This window comes from Anopheles coluzzii, chromosome 2 (assembly GCF_943734685.1).
Source record: "Anopheles coluzzii chromosome 2, AcolN3, whole genome shotgun sequence".
NCBI lineage: Eukaryota > Metazoa > Arthropoda > Insecta > Diptera > Culicidae > Anopheles > Anopheles coluzzii.
In genome coordinates, this window is record NC_064670.1 from 60,238,450 (window position 1) to 60,259,053 (window position 20,604).

General features: G+C 37.9%; 1 protein-coding gene across 2 annotated transcripts in view; it reads left to right on the forward strand.

Moving 5' to 3' along the window:
* The window catches only part of LOC120952637 (vesicle-fusing ATPase 1-like), a 43,614-nt gene extending 26,659 nt beyond the window's left edge, over positions 1-16,955 (forward strand). For both annotated transcript variants that reach the window (XM_040372064.2, XM_040372063.2), the window contains exons 7-9: positions 8,225-8,515; positions 9,172-9,356; positions 9,424-16,955. In XM_040372064.2, coding sequence (XP_040227998.1) covers positions 8,225-8,515; positions 9,172-9,356; positions 9,424-9,721 — 774 coding nt within the window. In that variant the 3' untranslated portion in view covers positions 9,722-16,955. The remainder of the gene's footprint in view (positions 1-8,224; positions 8,516-9,171; positions 9,357-9,423) is intronic.
* Positions 16,956-20,604: the final 3,649 nt, after the last annotated feature.

Sequence of the window (20,604 nt, forward strand, 5' to 3'; positions counted from 1 at the left end):
AGGGCTCACACAAAAAAAGGGAAGCAACTAAGAAATTATGGAACCAACCAAAAAAAAATCGCGGGAAACCCTTTAAGTAATGAAAAAATTGTCCTAAAATTTAGGACACATATATGGAAATATATGAAATAGTATTTTTCACAATTCATGTCTACACTGTTTTATCTATCTTCTTCGGATTTTCCGCAAATCGAAAAACGATTGTCCATATGGTTATGCTTGGTGGTTTATCATTACTATTTTTTTATCATCATTATCAGTAGAAACCTTGGAGCAAAATAATCGTTTGTCTCGCTCTATCCTCTATACCCCGCTTGCTTGCACTCATGTGCGAGCGCTCGAGTATATTCTCTCAGAACTGAGTATTCGCAGTTCAACCCGTGCAGTGAGAATGTATTTGTTAATGTGCAGCGAAATTTGTCTCTGTATCTCATTCCCCCACCCCCAAAAAACCACATTCACTCTCCGCGCATTCTTAGGCCGCGGGGCCATGGGGATTCTCAGCGCTCATCAAGCACTCATGAGTGCTTTTGAGAAATCCTCGTTCTCAGCGTTTGTCGAATCGGAACAAAATCGGTTTTGAGAATCTTTGAGAATCTTTGAGAAAGTTGACGATGCAGCGATCGGATAACTGAAATATAAGCAATTGTGCTATTTGTTTTTCGGTAATCACTTTGGAAAATGTATTCAATGTGTATAATTAAAAAAAAAAATAAAAAAAAAATGCGATCAAAAATATATTTTCTATTTAAAGCTCCAAATAAAGCATGAGTGACTTTATCAGTTTCTCAAAGTGAGAAAAACTGACGACGGCCACGGGCTCGCGTCTGAGAACAAGATTTGAGTGCTTGAGAAACTTAAATGAGTGCTTCAGAATGTTTTCTCAGCTTGAGAAAGCCCCGTGGCCCCGCGGCCGAAGGCTACTTCATTTCTACTTTCCTTACTACTTTCGAGCGTGTTGACTCTATTTGTTTTTCGATAATCTCTGTGGAAAATGTATTCAATGTTTATAATTGAAAAAAAAAATGCAATCAAAAATATATTTTCTATTTAAAGCTCCGAGTGGCAATATCAGTTTCTCAAAGTGAGAAAAACTGACGACGGCCACGGGCTCGCGTCTGAGAACAAGATTTGAGTGCTTGAGAAACTTAAATGAGTGCTTGAGAATGTTTTCTCAGCTTGAGAAAGCCCCGTGGCCCCGCGGCCTTACAATTTTGGCGCGCACGCTACATACAACACGATACAAAAGGTCGTTTTAACCGCGCGCACTGATCAAAGTCGCGATGGTTCAATCGGAACGCCGACGCTCCAAGTCAGAGATTTGGTCTGAAGAAAAAAGTTTTTCTGATCAAATCGACAACATACACGCGACGACACACATCGTCACATCGACCGCCGTCGATGGAAGTGAGTGATGTTCTAAAAATAGATCTGTGGGGCGAATGAGAAGGGGGAGGGGCGTAGAACAAGAAGGTAAGCGTGAGTGTGAGTCGGTTGCGTGCGTGTTTGTGGTGTACACTAGTGATGGGTAAAGTTGGCAAAAATCCGGAGTCGACTCCGATCCGACTCCGATAAATTCGGAATCGACTCCGGAGGGTAGGTCCGCGCTGCAATATCCGGAGTCGTTCGGAATCGTGCGGAGTCGCCCGGAGTCGCCCGGAGTCGTCCCGAGTCGGAGTCATCCGGAGTCGTTCGGAGTCGTTCGGAGTCGTCCGGAGTCGTTCGGAGTCGTCCGGAGTCGTCCGGAGTCGTCCGGAGTCGCCCGGAGTCGGAGTCGTTCGGAGTCGTTCGGAGTCGTTCGGAGTCGCCCGGAGTCGTTCGGAGTCGTCCGGAGTCGTCCGGAGTCGCCCGGAGTCGGAGTCGTCCGGAGTCGTTCGGAGTCGTTCGGAGTCGTTTGGAGTCGTCCGGAGTCGTTTGGAGTCGTTCGGAGTCGGAGTCGTTCGGAGTCGTTCGGAGTCGTTCGGAGTCGTTCGGAGTCGTCGACTCCGGACGACTCTGGTCGACTCCGAACGACTCCGAACGACTCCGACTCCGGGCGGATCTAGTGGTTCCATTTTGCCGGAGTCGGAATCGAACTAACAATAGTCGGAGTCGGATCGGAGTCGTGAGTGCGCTCCATACAGCACATCACTAGTGTATACGCGAGAACTCATTTTTTGCTCTTTCCTGGAACCCACATGTTTCTAAATTCTTCTGATTTTAAGCAACAAAAGTAGAACGGGAAGTAGAAGGCCGCGGGGCCATGGGGATTCTCAACACTCATTTTCTCAAGCACTCATGAGTGCTTTTGAGAAATCCTCGTTCTCAGCGTTTGTTGAATCGGAAGGCCGCGGGGCCATGGGGATTCTCAACGCTCATTTTCTCAAGCACTCATGAGTGCTTTTGAGAAAACCTCGTTCTCAGCGTTTGTCGAATCGGAACAAAATCGGTTTTGAGAATCTTTGAGAATCTTTGAGAAAGTTGACGATGCAGCGATCGGCTAACTGAAATATGGAGAATTGTGCTATTTGTTTATCGGAAATCACTTTGGAAAATGTATTCGATGTTTATAATTGAAAACGTTAAAAAAATATGCGATTAAAAACTGTTTTTCTATTTAAAGCTCTGAATAAAGCTTGAGTGTCTATATCAGTCTCTCAGGGTGAGAAAAAACTGACGACGGCCACGGGCTTGAGTCTGAGAACAAGTTTTGAGTGCTTGAGAAACTTAAATGAGTGCTTGAGAATGTTTTCTCAGCTTGAGAAAGCCCCGTGGCCCCGCGGCCGAAGGCTACTTCATTTCTACTTTCCTTACTACTTTCGAGCGTGTTGACTCGCTTGGGAACCGGCATCGCGAAGCAATGAACAAATTTTAATTATCATTTAATGATCGTTTTGGTATAGCGCAGCGGTTTTCAACCTGTGGAGAATCCCCCCGCCCCCTCTTTCCTAGGGGGAATTTTAAATTTGGTGGAGGGAGAGAAGGATTTTTAATCAAAATTTCGCCTAATACCATGGGTTGCCTCGCTCTTCCCCCACCCATGAACTTGTGAGTGGCGAATGAAATCCTACATGCACCCCCTACGTATGAGAAAAGCTGGAAAAAGGTTGAATATCAATGGTTTAGCCGAATTCATTTGTTGTTTATTCCTGTTAACACTTGTCAGACCAGTTTTGTTTATGTTTCCCTGGGGGCCAAGCACTTTTTATTTACATTTTTGATGGTTATCATATATGATAGCCATGGCCACCAGGGAAGTATTACTGAATATAAACAAACTAAAAAATGACGAAATTAATGATTTTTAATACAATTTTGCTTGCTATTGTCGTATTTTCATTGTTTTGCTTTGTTTTGATCATTATATCGGCAAAACAACAGTTAAATGTTAAGTATAGATTTGTTCCCAACAAGATGTTTCATTGAAAAGCGATCATGTAAACAATGTATGTTGTCATTTAGATAATATTCTAAATAATATGTGCTGTATAGGAGATGTTTTGAAAACTCACATTATAACTAAGATCGATGTGACTACACAATATTAATCGAAGGAATTGTTATTTTGCGTTTATATTCTCTCATTTTAACTATTAATGGGTATAAATGAGTCATTATACAAAAATGAATATAACAAAAAATAGCCAAAACCGTATACATGACAAAGTTATTTCCCTGACCATTTTTGTATATGTTTCCCTGGGCCAAGCACTTTTGGTTTACATGTTTAGTGGCTATCAACTATCCCCAAGGAGGTGTGTTCCGGTTTGGAAAAGTAGCGCTCCTACCAACAGCAGGGTTCAAGTAGGGTCAAACCATTTTTACGACTCATTGCAGATACCCCTTACTGGACCAGTTTAGAATAACTGTATAATATAACCAGTATACATCCAATTGATGTCATTGGTTATATAATAACAGAACGCTTTTAAGTAAAATGCTTAACATTATTTTCTTCCCTTCGAAGTGCACTTTTTGTATAATTATTAGCACTTTTTTCCTTTTCCTTTTTTTTAGAATTCATTCTTTTTTTCTTGCTCCTCTATAGTAATAGTGTAAAGTATATAAGTTATTTTAATTTTAGTTCAGTTTAATTTGACGTAATCAAAGGGCTCTAAGCCTAATACTCTTTAAAAATCAAAATCAAACTGCCTCCTGGCAAAAACCTCCACAGCGGAGAAAAGTGAGCGTAACGCTAAATCTCGCAATGCAAATGTATTCATGAACTTAAAAGAAAAATACCAATAAACATTTAAGTATTCATTCATTCAGGGAAGTGTTATTGAATCTCCCTGTGCAAAACGAAGTAAAAGGTGATGCTCACATGTTATACTCACGTTACGCTCATAAGTGACGATTGCTCACTATAGAATCTTCATATAGGAAAAAGTTACTCATTATAGAACGGTGTTGGTAACCGACTATGGTTGCTTGGATGATTTTTATTTCTTTGCGGCGTTTCCTTTCTTCCAGCAATGGTAGAGTATTGAAACATTGAGGTTTTAAAATTGCAAGAAATAATTGTTTTCTTCTACCGACGTGTTGAAAGTTGATCAACAATTATCAAATTATTCCCAGTGATCCATTTGATCATGCGTAGTAGTGTTTTGTTGTGTGCTTCAAAACGTTTAAATAAAAAGTAAGACAATTTTGTACTCGCTTGAAAAGTTTGTGAATTTTGTGAATCCATCGGAGCTGCAAAACTAGGTACAAATGAATGTCTCAGCGTTTTTTTCGATCCGGTATAGAACGTCGTTCTCTTTTCGTTTGCTGTTCTGTATGGATACACATACACATTCTGTCTATGTGACTGATAACAGCGCACGCCATATTCTCTCAGAGATAACGGTACAACACCAGCGCTTTGAAGCCAGAAAAGGATAGAGATTTGTGATGAAGTGAGAAGCTAATCGCCAAAATTTAAAGAGACAATCCAGCGCTAGCGGTAAGTGCAATCAATGAATTGCTTCTTATTTGCCATATGGATATTATTAGCATTGGTGAGTTATTTTGACTGGATTGTGATAATCAATGAATTGCTATGTGTTTGGTGCTAAGCTGTTCCGTTGCGCATTCAAAAAAACTCACTTGAATGTTTTCCTGAAATCTTAAAGTGCACTACTAGACAAATGGAAACCCCGTTAGTGCACCGTAAATTTCTTATATACCGATGATTTGATGCTAGCTGCTTCTATTGAGAAATATTAATTCAATAAGTGTAGTGTGCGTTGCAAAACAATTCCAATTTAAATCATTAATTAGAAAAATAAAAAGAGAAAAATGATCAATATTAGTTAAAAACATAAACAACAACATATCTCGACCTGTTAATATAAAATGCACTGTACAGCGGTATACTTAAGTTAAGCGTTTTTCTTTTAAGAGGAATAGTTTTACATATTCAATAAACTGTTATTTAGCTTTGCTTCAATTGAAACTGTGTGATTATTGCACATAAAAGATGTTACACAATGTTAAATGAATACTTTCAAGATATCAAGTTAATACAGTGAGCAACTGAAAAATGCGTAAACATGACAGGTTATCTTGAACCTGCGTTCCGCATTCCGTTCTTTTTTCTTCAGATTGGCAGGTTCGTTTCGTTTCTCAATTTTCGGAACTATTCCCATCACTAATTCAGACCCATATGTCATATGAACATGTCATGACATTAAATTATTTTTTATTATTTTTTATTTATTCGTTACATTAAATGGATAACAATGATCCCGGAGAATGATCTTAGTTTCTAATCTAATGTAAGGTAGGACATCAATCACATAGAGATGTGTTCACCGTTAAAACCCATGTTTTAAGCTATTTTTGAAATATAGGAAAGTGTTGAAAAAATCGAATAAATGATTCATTTCATTAAATGCCCTACTCATCGAACTAAGTGGATCATTGTGGCCGTATACAGTTCGTCGTCGAGTGAGCAATGACCTAGAACGCAGAGAGGTGGTGGGCGCATACAAGTGCCCGAGTAGGGATGGGCAGTCGATGTTGTTCGTTAGCAGGGCAGCCACGAATTGTTGTTGCGCTATGCGGTGAAAAACGGAGATTGGTTGGAGACCGAGAAGCAAGAGCCTCAAATTACATGGCGGGAGCTGGCTGTCTGGCGACCAAGGGAGAAGACGGATCGCGAAGCGCGAGTGTCTTTGCTGGACAGATTCAAGTTTCTCAACTTGTCGTAGGGTTGCTGGCTTCGAAACCATCGACGCATATTCCATTACAGGACGAACAATACTGCAGTATAGCGACTTGATGCAAACTGGGTCTTTAAATTCTTTTGTCATACGGACTAGACCCCAGCAGATGATTACACCAGGAAATCATTTCATTTGTATACCGTTCAAATGTCAACTTTGTATCGAGTATGACTCCTAGGTCCTTAATGTGGTCGGTATGTTCGATCGCACGACCATAAATTTTATATCTGTGTAGCTATGTATCTCGAGCGATGTTAAATAGTAGCTACTCCATAAGTTCAGAACGATTAATTTAAATTTTAGTATTTCGTATGCGGTTGTAAAAATGGCCAATGATAATGGAATAGTCAAACTTCTTCTTTGCCACAACAACCGTAGTTGGTCAAGACCTACCTGTACCACAGAGGGGCTTGGTTTTCAATAACTTTTTGATAACCCATAGTAGGATAATAGTCAGTCATACGTATGGGCAGATGGTGCTATAGGGACTTGAACTCATGATGGGCATGTTGTTAAGTCGTACGAGTAGACCACGAGTCTAGCCGATAGTCAAATAAACTGAGGATAAAAGTGGATCACGATTGCTAATCTAATTGAAAAAGTAATATGTACCACTTATTGTAAATAAGACAAAAATATGGAAAAATATGGGCTATTATCCGGGATAAGAATTTGATTGAAATCTGTATCAAGATAGCAACACGATCATAAAGAGTATTTTTTAGAAGACATCAAAAGATATCAGGATTGCTTATCTACATGTTTGCATGAAAATCTTTAAATGCTCTATGCAGTCAATAAATAAGTCTGAGGTTTTGTTGCGAAACCCTGCAACCGGGCCAAATTAACTAGTTAAAACAAAAATACATATGGCTGCACTATTTATATTCATCGCAGGAATTGTTATTTTGCATCAATATTCTCGCATTAAGATTATTTTGCATTAATATTTTACATTATTCATATATGTTGACCATTTATGGGTATCAATGAATTATTCTGTATAATAGAAAAACACAAAAATTGCCCAAATCTCACACATGACAAAGTTATTTAACATTTGGTGATCTTTTGGCAAAATTTCAAAATAATACGCCCTATCTGTTACCAGATATTAATATTTAAATTCAATTATTCCTGCCACCCCAGGAAACATAACTGGCTATTATATTTGATAGTGCTAAATAAACGCTAAATAGTGTTAAAATTAACGATCGTTAAAATAGGTATCAGATATAGGTAAAGCCAGGGAAAAAAATATGAACAGTACAATCAAAGACTTTCAATATATATCCCATACGCTTTTAACCATCGTTATTTATAACGACCAGCTTTCACATTTTATTTCAAGACCGTGGAAAACTTTCCCGAATCGTTCTTAAACTATAGCCGGCATCGCGAATTAATGAACACATGTTAACAGTCGTTTATAGTTCATTTTGGTTTAACCACGTTTATTTGACATCGCTAACGCATCGAGTTTATTTAACGAGGTCCTATGCCGTCGTTAAACAAACGATCGTCAAGAGCGTATACAATACAAATTAACACTCGTTTAATTGTACTGCTTGAATTCGTTCCCTATAATTGCCTATATGCGATATCGAGCAGTTGTTAACTGTCTTGACGATCGTTTATTTTAACAAGAATAAACAACAAATGAACTCGGTTAAACTAAGATGATCTTTAAACGACTGTAAAAATGTATTCATTTGTTCGCGATACAGGCTATATGTAGTTTATTTATTCTTTATATCGAATACTCATATGCGAAAATAACTCATACGTACGAACATTGCTAGCCTATATACCGTAGTAAGCAAAGCGATGGAGGTAAAATAAAGGAGATAAGAACGGCCCGAGCATAGCTCGGACAAAACTATAAAGGCGCGCTCACCTACCTCCAGCACTGCTCGGGCTAAACTGTGTAGGGTTCAATTTCGCAACTTTTTAAAAGAATTGTAAATGTTCCATTTAATGCGTGTTCAATATATAATAATTAAATTTCATCATTATTTAATATTGCATTATTTTAGGCTTTTGGCACAGCAGCAGAAGCCCTAGAAAACTATTTAACAAGGGGCATTATCAATTGGGGCCTACCAGTGGCTCATATTCTTGAAGATGGTGCTCTTTACACAGAACAAGCTCGAGGAACAGAAGGTTCTGGATTAGTTTCAGTGCTTTTAGAAGGCCCCCCAAATGCGGGAAAAACTGCGCTGGCTGCTAAACTAGCGAAACTTTCTGATTTTCCGTTCGTAAAAGTATGCAGTCCTGATGAGATGGTTGGTTTTAGCGAGGGTGCTAAATGTCTGCAAATACGTAAGGTAAGTAACGAATTCTAAATACAGGGTTACCCATGATTGATTGGTTGGTCCCATTAATTTTTGGAGCTCTTTTCACGATTTTTCATCGTTTTCCATACAGTTTTGGTTTGTTCCAACGATTTATTGGTATCGTTCGATTAGACATCAATACAATTTAACCACAATATTCTGGGAAACGCCCAAAACATCATGGGAACACTCCAACAAGTATGGGAAACAGCCAATAATTTTCGGGAATAACGAAACAAGCTTGGAACCCCCTGTATACTTATACAGGTTGTCCCTGAGATACGCTATAAATCGGGACCGAGAAAAAAGCACGTGTTTTGAATTTCCAATTCACGTCGAATAACACATCAGTCAAAATATAGCAAATTTCCTTAAAATTTTGCTTGTAACGGGTGGTTTTAGCTACTTCATTAATTTTTCGATATGATTTTGAATAAAGATTACACTTTGTACCTTTTTCAATGAATTTTAACATTTGACAGTAAGAGAAATTATTTTTCTATTGACATCCTTTGCTTAATAAACTGTCAAATATCGCGTATCTCAGAATCCGCGTATAACAGAGACTGCGTATCTTGGGAACTACCTGTATATTTACGATCAAACAAAAAAAAATCATCAATATTAAAATCTATCCTTAATATTAGTACTTCGACGACGCTTATCGCTCCACATTCAGCTGTATCCTAGTGGATAATATCGAGAGACTGTTAGATTATGGACCAATTGGTCCTCGATACTCTAATCTAACGCTTCAAGCATTATTGGTATTACTGAAAAAGTCTCCTCCAAAAGGGAAAAAACTTCTCATTTTGTGTACGACTAGCCGAAGGTAAGCATTTGAATTATGAAAATGTTAGTCATATTTACTCATTCTATCTTTCATATAATATTTCTAGGCAAGTGTTAGAGGATATGGAAATGCTTTCGGCATTTACTGCAGTACTACATGTACCGAACCTTTCTACTGCGGATCATTTAATTGCAGTACTCGAGCAGGAACCAGACGTGTTCGGTCGCAATGAACTGGCTGCTATTTACAAACGTTTAAAAGGACGTCGAATTTTTGTCGGAATCAAAAAACTATTAGATTTGATTGATTTAGCCCGTCAAATGGATCCGCAAACTCGTATGATGAAGTTTTTGTCAAAGCTTGAAGAGGAAGGAGCCATTGAAGATGCTACTGTGGCACATTAAGCAATATTTAAAACAGCATTTTCAATCGAACCCCTTGTAACGAATTTTTCAATGTAGATGCTCATAACTAGCAAATCTAAATGTTCTACAAATACCCGTCTTGACCAGTTAAATCTTGCATAACCAGCAATTTCATTTTTGTTCCCGATAAGAAATCGTGATCATTTCGAGAGCTACATTACTAAGAATTGTTAAAATGTTGGAATTGATGTTTCCTATCGTTATTGTTGATCATGTAGCCATTTTAAACTTAAATTATGCCCATTTTTATAGAATAACGTCACGCAAAATTAACTTTTGTTTTTCATCAAAAAATCATAGCTATGAATGAAAAATGAGCTCGACGGCATCGTCCATCGATAGAAGAACGTCTAATTTACAAAATCTTGGCGCTTTCAACACACTTAATCACACACAAATCCACAATTTCAAGCGTATTATATACAAATCGAGCAGATATGGGAAAATAATTTCAAGCAAGTGTCTCTTGGGTTGGGAAACGTCGTTTAATATTACTTCTCGATTTTTTGAGTTTGTTTGCCTATATGCTATATCGAGCTGTCGTTAACTCTTTTGACGATCGTTTATTTAAACAGAAATGAACAACAAATGAACTCAGTATAACCAAAATGAACTTCAAACGACCTTTGAAATGTGTTCATTTATTTGTGATGCCGAATCATAGCTGATATCGCGAATAAATGAACACATTTTAACAGTCGTTTAAAGTTCATTTTGGTTTAACCGAGTTAATTTGTTGTTCATTCCTGTTAAAATAAAACGTCAAAACAGTTAACGACTGCTCGATATCGCATATAGGCAAACACGGGGAAAAAATTGAGCATTATAACTAAACGACTGTTAATATGCATCGCATATGCTCTTGACAGTCATTTGTTTAACAGTGGCATATGACCAGTCGTTAAAATTAACAAATGAACGTAATGCGATCGCGATGCCAAATTTTAGCAATTTTTAACGACTCTGGTTAATTTTTAACGACTGTGCTTAATTTTTAACGACTCTTAATTTTAAACTCTTTCTTTCGCGATGTCGGCTAATGTTTGCTTTACTGGGTTTATCAAGTCGCTTTGCGATGTGTGCTGCTCAATTCATTCCATGAATATTCTGATGTGCAACTTCAATTGGCTCGAAATAATAGCTGGCATCGCGAAAGAAATAGTTTAAAATTAACAGTCGTTAAAAATTAACCAGAGTCGTTAAAAATTGCTATTTGGCATCGCGAACGCATTACGTTCATTTGTTAATTTTAACGACTGGTCCTATGCGGTCGTTAAACAAACGAATGTCAAGAGCGTATCCGATACAAATTAACAGTCGTTTAATTGTACTGCTCGAATTTTTCCCCCGTGTTGGCCTATATGCCATTTTGAGCAGTCGTTAACTGTTTTGACGATCGTTTATTTTAACAGGAATGAACAACAAATGAATTCGGTCAAACCAAAATGAACTTTAAACGACTGTTAAAATGTGTTCATTTATTCGCGATGCCGGCTAATGTTCTATTCCACCGCACGCATTTTCATCGCATTTAAGAAGCTTTTTCATTAGCCGCGTTCAGACACGGCATATTCTGCCAGAAAATATCTGTCAAACACACTTTCTCACTGAGGTAGGGGAAGTCTAGCAGCCTGTGGTGAATCTTTTTCAGGTAATGCAAGCTATCTATCGCTGGATGGATAACAAAAATATTTGCCTGCAATCTTTTGACAGGACGAGAAAAATATCGTGTTTTTCGTGTTTAAACATTAGTTTTCGATTGCTTCCAAGTTTTCTATGTTCTAACGGTTGTATATTTTGCATTTCTTTCAACGATCGTTGTATTCTGGTAAGATTCGTGGTGTGTAAACGCAAAAATATTGGCGAATCTTTTTTGGACTTGTTTCTGGTGGAAGGGGAAAGTTTCGCGAATAAAGATATGCCGTGCCGAACGTACCTATTGGGGTTCCTAGCTGGAATTGTCCGCGATGTTTATTATACCTGCAAATTGTAAGTGCTTTTTATTTTTGTTGAAACAATCGTATTGTTTTGCATAACATAAAAGATTACCTTTACTCCGCTGTAGCATTGAAGAAAAAGTGGGTTGAATAGCACATCATATGTGTAGCACACATTGCAAAGTGACTTGGTAAACCCTAATAAAACGGACTTAAATAAGATGGCTTTGGAAAAAAAACTAAGACAGATAATTGTTTTTCTTAAACTTCCCATGAAAGTTTATTATTCAAATTTGTTAAAAAAAACGTACGCCTATGAGAGCTGCCGTCCGGCAGTTAAACGGAAACATCGCCATGGCAAACGAAAACACGCGGGGAGGTGTTTAAGTTCTACCTTCTTTTTTATCAATTCCTCTGCAGTTTTCACGACAAAATTGTTTAACGATTGTTTACGTATCATAGTACAGAAATTCTCAATTAGACGCAGCTGGGAGAAGTTGAACCGATTTGCTGACTAGGGTATCACATCGATATTCACCCGCTCCTAAATCATCACTGCGAGTTATGGCGTCATTGTCTGCCTCTGCGTTCATATTACACAGTTAATTTTTCACTGTTTGGTCAGTTGCATCGACCTAGCGGCCAAGCGCATACTGTGATTAAGCTACTTTTCCAACGGTCTTCCTGTTTAGAATCTGTTGGAGCTTTTTGTCACCCAGGGTCGTCGGTCATCCGAAGTCCAGCTTTCGTTAGATGCTCCGATTGTTGTTTAAAAGTGACAAAATTTTTTAGGTGCCGGAACGTGCTGTCCGATGTCCACAAATTACTGCAAGATTTCCGTTTTCGGCCGTACCGTTTTTTTATCGCACACGGTTCTGAGCGGAGTTACTTTGCTTTTTTGGCCACCACGATTAGAATTCCACTGATATAGATTATCACTGTCAAATTGGCTCGTGGGTTACTGTTAATGATAGTGCATGAACGTTTTGCCGATGCGAGCGATGGCAAACCCATATAAATTAGGCATTTTTTATATTTTTTTATGCTAACGCTCTTGGTCATTTTGAATTGTCCCTGAAAGCATGTTAGGCAGCTTTACAGAAAAATGTTCACCTTAAAAAATCACAAACCTATGAAATCAAATCAAATAAAAAGTTTGTACCCAGTATTCTATTCAATGGTAAATTTTATTTTTATTTTTGAAACCTTCTATGAATCAGTACCTCATTTAAAGCTACTTTGAATGATTTAACACAGGGGTCTTCTAATTTTTCAGTTCACAGGCCGCATTGCTTCGCAAGTAGTGTTGTTGAGGGTCATTTTGGCTTTACTTTTAGTTAAACGAAATTAAAAATCTTATTATTATAACAAATTTCAAACTGAAAATGTAATATTTCCACAGTTCTCTAATACTGACTTATACTTTTAGATCTCTAATACTTTTAGTGTCGTTTTAAAATAGTTAAAATATATATTTTAATAAAAATTACTGATAATTATAAATTATTTCAACCTTTTCAAAGCAATCGCGAGCCGCATGATTGACTTTCATGGCTACATTTGGCCCCAACTACGTAGTTTTGAAGCCCCTGTTTTAATAAATATATAGTAATTATGAATACTTTGTAAAAAACATAATTTTAGTGTCGTTCAAGGCTGTTTCAATATGCTTTGGAAATTAAAGGGAGATAAAATAAATTAATACTTCCAAATTATCAAATTTTTAAATGTATTTCTAAGTCATATGATAAGGAGCTTAAAGCTTATCAGTTCTATTATAGAAATGTAGGGAAATGTATGATAATCAATCTATTTCAAAATATTACCCTTACTCAAAAACAATGTGTAGGCGAATCATAGATAAAACCAATAAAATCAATGGAATTTTCATTAACCTATTCAATAATAAGTACAGGATGGCCACTCAATCGGGTAAAACCGGGAATTAGCTGGGAATTTTATTTTTCCGGGAAAACCCGGTAAAACAGGAATAGGGTAAATGTACCAGTATTACAACAGTTTCATAAAAACTTCTCCTACTTTAATAATTTTTATTATTTTTCATGAAAGTGACATTATTTTTAACGATAAACTATCGTATTCGGCCTCAGCGCAATTTTTCGATCGAAAAAAATCGATAGGCGCTCACGTAAAACTGACAGTATAACTATTTCTTTCATACTCTTACATGAAGTCGATTCCTATCGAGTTCAGTATTTAGTGTCGGCAAACCATTTTTTTATATAATTAGTAAATGATTTTTTATCACCCAAAATATTGAAAAAGAACCAAAACAATTACCAACTTGCTTTTACATAACGTTTTTAAACACCATTAACCTTGATCTATCGCATTTTTCTGATATTCGCTAATTTCCGCAGTTCAATGCGTCGCGGATTTTTCCCCATACAAAGCGTAACGATCGAATTTTTGTAGCATAGTTCATTTTGCTCGTGAGTGTCATGGTATACCAGTTTTCAAAAAGACTATTAAAAAGAACATTTTGGCGGCGAAATGAGTGTCAACTGACACCAAAATGACAGCCGGATCGATCGAAAAATTGTGCTGAGGCCGATTATGTGTCTATTTTTTATTTGCCGATTTTAATGTAGTTTTTAGAGATATTGGCTGGTATTATTGAATCCGTTCGTAGCGGGAACGTACGGCGCTCACATAAAATTTTAGGGATAGCAACACATTTCTTGAGCCCGCTCCTACAATGCCGCGGTGAATAACTGTAGCAACCATCTAGTACGTTAAAAAATGAGTGTCGGGACGTACGCCGCCGCTACGAACGGATTCAATAATACCAGCCATTCGTAAAAATGCAATTAAAGTTTTTGTTCCTATTTTCGGCAGGCTGTGTTCCTATTTTCGGCAGGGTGTGTTCCTATTTTCGGCAGGCTGTGCTCCTATTTTTGGCAACTCGAATATGGGTCGGTAAATGTTTTAATCAATGCCAATAGATAGACATAAATGTTCAATACGATTTTACGTTCTCACTTTCCTAAGATTGGTGTTGACAAGTACTTAAATTATTAATTTTGTGGTGTTATTTGTCAAAAATCTACATTCACCGTGTACCTATTTTCGGCAGCATTTAAAGTGAATAATTATCTGTTTTTCGTTATTTTAAAATTCCAATCAGGCTAAAATAAATTTTAAAACCATAGAATCTTTCATAAAAACTACAATTTCATTGTGTTAGTACTCTGGTTCTCTTAATCATGAAACCTGCCGAACTATTGACTGACAGCAAATATGCCGAAAAACTGCAAATTTTGTTTGATATTTTGATAAATATGTAAGGAAATGATGTGATACTTCGTATATAAACAAAAAATGAGCATATTTATATTTAAAAAATATGTGTTGTAACCAATTTCAACGCGTTTTTGCGTAATTACACGTTTTTAGTTACCCTGCCGCAAAAAAGTACTCTGCCGAATACTGGTACAGTTACCCTATTCTAAAAAAAAAAAAAAACTGGGAAATTATCACAAACTTTTGCGATCACTGTTTACCATCGTACCAAATGCATTTTCAGTTAACGGAATGTTTTGTTTATTGTTCCCAATTCCCGTATCCCGTTTCTCACATATGATACGCAATATATGTACTTCTCATTCGCACTGCTGCAATATTTACGTTTACCAATATCGGTTCTTGTGCATTTCTGGTATGGTGTGCCAATTCGTACTACCTTGCACTCATCTTTTGTAAACTCGTGTTTTGTTTGCAGTGTCAAATTTGTCTCTGTATCTCACTCCCTCATCCCCACACACCCACATACACTCTCCCCGCACTCTTAAAATTTTGGCGCGCACGCTACGTACGACACAATACAAAAGGTCGTTTTAACCGCGCACACTGATCAAAGTCGCGATGGTCCAATCGGAACGCCGACACTCCTCCAAGTAAGAGATTTGGTGTGAAGAAAAAGTTTTTGTGACCAAATCGACAACACACACGCGACAACACACATCGTCACATCGACCGCCGTCGATGGAGAAGTGATGATCAAAAAATAGATCTGTGGGGGAGTGAGGGGGGGGGCGTTGAACAGAATGGAAGCGTGAGTGAGTCGTCGCGTGTGTGTGTGTACACTCTCGAGAACTCATTTTTAGCTCTTTCCTAGAACCCACATGTTTTACATTTTTCTGACTCTAAGCAACCAAAGTAGAACGGGATGTAGAAGGCTACTTCATATTCTATTTTTCTTACTACTTCGCAGCGTTTTGAATCGCTTGGGCATCGCCTGTACATTGGTATTTTGCATTTTTGTTTGGGGCCTCAACCTTCATTCCGCTCGGTTGACGAGGTTCCCACAGTGATACGCGCAGGTTGAGCTTCTGGCGTGGTTTCTGTAGTCCGATCTTTGCTCCTTTGTTTTCACGAGGTTTGCATTAACCCATCGATTCTTCATTAGCGTTATGGATAAACATTGCTGCCTTCCTCACCTTTTCCGAGAATCGAAGAACAACCATTCCGATAGCTCATGATTCTAAAATGTGTTTTCACACCTCCAGATTGGATACTATATTGTTGAATAATTCTCTAATAACTTTTATCATAATTTATGACAAGTGTTCATCTTTCCCTTGATGCCCGTCTTTACTTACCATCCTCTAGATAACGATTTTTGAAAACGCTTTATGATATAATAATTTGGAATTGAAGTATGAATAATCGGCACTCGAAGTGAATAGTGAACCGGGAAAATCCCAACCTGGAACATCCCCCCCCCCTCGATTGGCCGCATTTTATAATTTAATCAACTCTATACTTAAAATCTCACATTCTTCTTTGCAAGTCATTTGTGACCTGCAAAACTACCTTATACCGGGTAGTCTCGGTTTACTTAAACCCATTATCTTTTGATTTTATTAAAAAGTTGTCTGTTACAAATGTGACTTACAACATGGTTTTCAACAGATGTCAAATGTTGCATTTGTATCACACACATGTTTTAGTTTTTTTTGCATATTTCGATGGCATTTGAAAATTATTTATATTATGTAGCAAATCTTTTTATAAAAATTTAAATTTTATTGTGAAGCACATACAACACGTGTCAGCTGTTGAAACACATTTTGCAAGCAGTGAATAATGTTATCCAGATTGGAAAGTGATTTCGAAAACCCTGTACGGCTATACTAAAGAACAAAGATAATCCGATTATTCTGACGGTTGCCGGTTAACGGTTTACGGTCCACGAAATGTCAAATTAATATAAAAAAATAATAAAGTTCGAAAATATATCTATACAAACAAAACCATTGTTTATCAACTTGACTTTCTCTGCAAATGTTCGTCACTATTGAACAGCTGTCAAATTCATGCGCATGGTTAAGCCTCCACCCAGTTAATCCGCCCCCGGATAAGCGACTATATTTAATGGTTTATGCTCATCTTTTTTAATTCATTGCCAATAATTGTCAAACTCAGTACTGTTTATAGCAGGTTGCAAATCACGTGAAAGAACAGAAATATTATTGAGACGCAAGTACAATTAATGGGGCCCTTTCCGTTTTTAGTTCGTAGGCTGAAATTTCAGCCTGTCAGCTGTATGCATTGTATAGCAGTTTTCGAGCAGCTATCTAAGTGAGTTTAATATACAGGTGGGCTTATCCCAAGTTTTGTGTATTCGTCAAGCCTCCAGAAAGCTTTGAGTAAAAGCTTTCACCCGTCTTGAGAAAAAGTGGTATTCAAAAATGGTTATACAGGGTTTCACACTTTATCTCAAGACCACGGGACCCCTTCCCGAATCTGTCTTAGCCAAAGCCAAGACTGCGGTATGATGCTTGAAAACGTTGATGATACCTGAATTCATCGGATGCAATGCTGAATCTGCGGCACATTTCTCGAAACACACTGGTCCGCGCCGAGGACATGCGGTCGAATATTTTTTTACACGGATAACCTTTGTGTACATCAGTGTACTGAAAACAGTGAATTATTTTTTCGTGTTTTTACCAGAAAAGATTATTTAAACAGTTCAAACTACGTTCTTAACATTTGTAAATATTTTAATTAAACAAATATGCATTCACTCATTTTATTAAATTGTCTTTTTTTGGTTAAAAAAACGAAAAGGATAATTGAGTGTTTCTAATAGACTGATGTACACAAAGGTTATCCGTGTAAAAAAATATTCGACCGCATGTCCTCGGCGCGGACCAGTGTGTTTCGAGAAATGTGCCGCAGATTCAGCATTGCATCCGATGAATTCAGGTATCATCAACGTTTTCAGGTATCATCAACGATTTCAAGCATCATACCGCAATCTTGGCTTTGGCTAAGACAGATTCGGGAAGAGGTCCCGCGGTCTTGAGATAAAGTGTGAAACCCTGTAAAAATGCTGAGACCCCCTGGACTACATACACTTTGATTTTGGATTCCGTCACCAGATCTCTTTAATGCACCTTGGGGTAAATGTAAACACCACCGTGCCATTTTTTCGAGCAGGTACTCAAATCTAATTCTAGCTTTGAGGCTAGAATAATCTAGACTGTAAATTGCAGGCTAGATTTATGTGTGGTTTTGTATGGAGTATTTACATGATTTCAGCCTCCAACTGCCAACTCCAAGTTATATGTCCCTAGGCTGTGAGAAAGTGTGCCAGAAAAAGTGTGCCGCAGTTTTGCGATACAAATCCTCCGATCCCGGTATTGTCAACTTTTTGCGTATCGTTCCGCAGTTTTGCGATTGATTTCCGCCAATTCATTAAAGTGTTCCGCGGTCTTGAGTTCTGCCGCAAAACCTTGTATCAATGCGGATTTTTTTGTTCTAATCTATCAATTTCAGCTAAAAAACAGCTGTGAACTGTTCCATAGTAAAGTCGTCAATTGGTATGACTTAATAACACGCCCGTTATGGGTTCAAGCCTCATATGGACCGTACCCTTTTAGCAAGACCTTACTATCCAACTGCGTGGTAATGCATAAGTCTCGAAATCCTGCATAGGCCGGCACATTTCGCTAAATAGAAGAAGATCTGTCAACAACAAAATTGTCGTATCTCCGAATCGTAGTACCTCGAGGGTATCCTGTAATGCTATGCACTTAGGAAACTAAACCGGGAAAACATACCTGTATTGCACGAGTGACTCATAACACTAATATAAGCAATTGTTCTATCTCGACAACTGTAGCTACACTTTGCCATCGGGCTTTGTATACTGATAACAAATTAACTATAAACGCAAGTTCAATTTCAATACAACGGCAAGAAAATAATTATGTTAAAGACAATGGAAAACAGTTGAAAAGGAACCGAAATTGTCTGATCGATGTTGAATGAAGAAATTGAAAAAAAAGCTGAATCTTCGAGATTGATACGGAAAAAAGAAATAACATGATTATTTATTTCGCAGCGAAGCCCAAGTATAATAAGATAAAGCATTACTATGATATAATATAGTATAATATAAGCGATAAAATAATTATTGTATATTGTTAGCACAAATAAGCGCGATAGTAGGCGGTTGTTAGTATAACTTTACTTTCAATCACACTTTATTTACGCACTTTAATCCCCGCAAAGAAAGATAAAATAATGAAGAAAAAAGCTCAGCTCTTGTGAATGATCAGGAGATATCCCTAATCCGAATCGCATCCTTTTCGGCCTCTCGAACACTCACCCACACACGCGTGTGGTATACATCGTGTTCCGGCCACGATCGGGTTCGCTGTTTCTTCGTTCGCTGCACCTTTCTCCCGTGGTACTATTCGCCCGATATGCCAGTTATCGTTGCAGGGCTCCCAAATGCTATTTTCGTTACATATATCACATATGAATATAACATGTTCGTTAGTGTTCCTTAGAGTGTACCATTGATGTGTATGTGTGCTTATAATAAAACATATGAAACAACTATAGATTAGTATTTTAACGATTATAACTAACTTTATTAATTTTATTTCCCGCTACAATTTAACCGCCACTCAAAACACACCCGAACTACACACAAGCCGTCACCGAAGTCCCCCTTCTCTCCGCCATCGCTTCTGCCTCGATTATCCGATCTCTCTCTCCAATCGATCTGCGCCAATCTCTCTCACATCATTATCAGCACCTCCAGTCGCAATTACACGTTATGCGAATCGTAGCGGCCAAGGTCGCTACACATAGAATTACTGTTGAACAATGTAAAAATACATAACTACAATTGTTTTCTCTGCTAGTGTACCTGATAGGGCTTCTTACTTGCGATCTGTAAGATGCACACACACACACACACACACATGTTCACACACCTTGACCTTGGCCGCTACACATAGAATTACTGTTGAACAATGTAAAAATACATAACTACAATTGTTTTCTCTGCTAGTGTACCTGATAGGGCTTCTTACTTGTTCCGATGCAGCGTATCGCAACGCATTGCGCGACGCCAGGTGGTAATCTCACATGCTCTCGACCACCCTGGATATCGTTGAACTTTTTGGGGATATTTAGTTAATAAAGGAGTTTAGGGTTAAATACACAACTATACTCAATGAACGTTGAGAACAGAATAATATTTTAGTATAAACTATTCCTACATCAAGTTTAGATCAATGGTTATTATTATTATTATTATTACTATTATTAGTATCCGAATTTTGTCACTTCTCAGCAATATGCTGGGAACATTTCACCTACCCCGGGCTATTCAAATGCCAAAGGGGGTTAGGCTCTGTGGATCTCATTCACCAGTTTTCTTAATGTTAATGAGTTTGCACCGGATGTTAGTTATGGTGATTCAGGAACCATCTTACAGTACTACATGTTCGAAGAATCACCGCCTTTTGAATCCTGGGTAGTTCTCTCTGCAGTTCGAGCTCGTCTAGGGAACGTAAGAGGGCCATAGGGACAATTCCGGTCGCCGAGATGACTACCGGAACAATGCGGATATTCTCCAGATGCCACATCTGCCTCAAC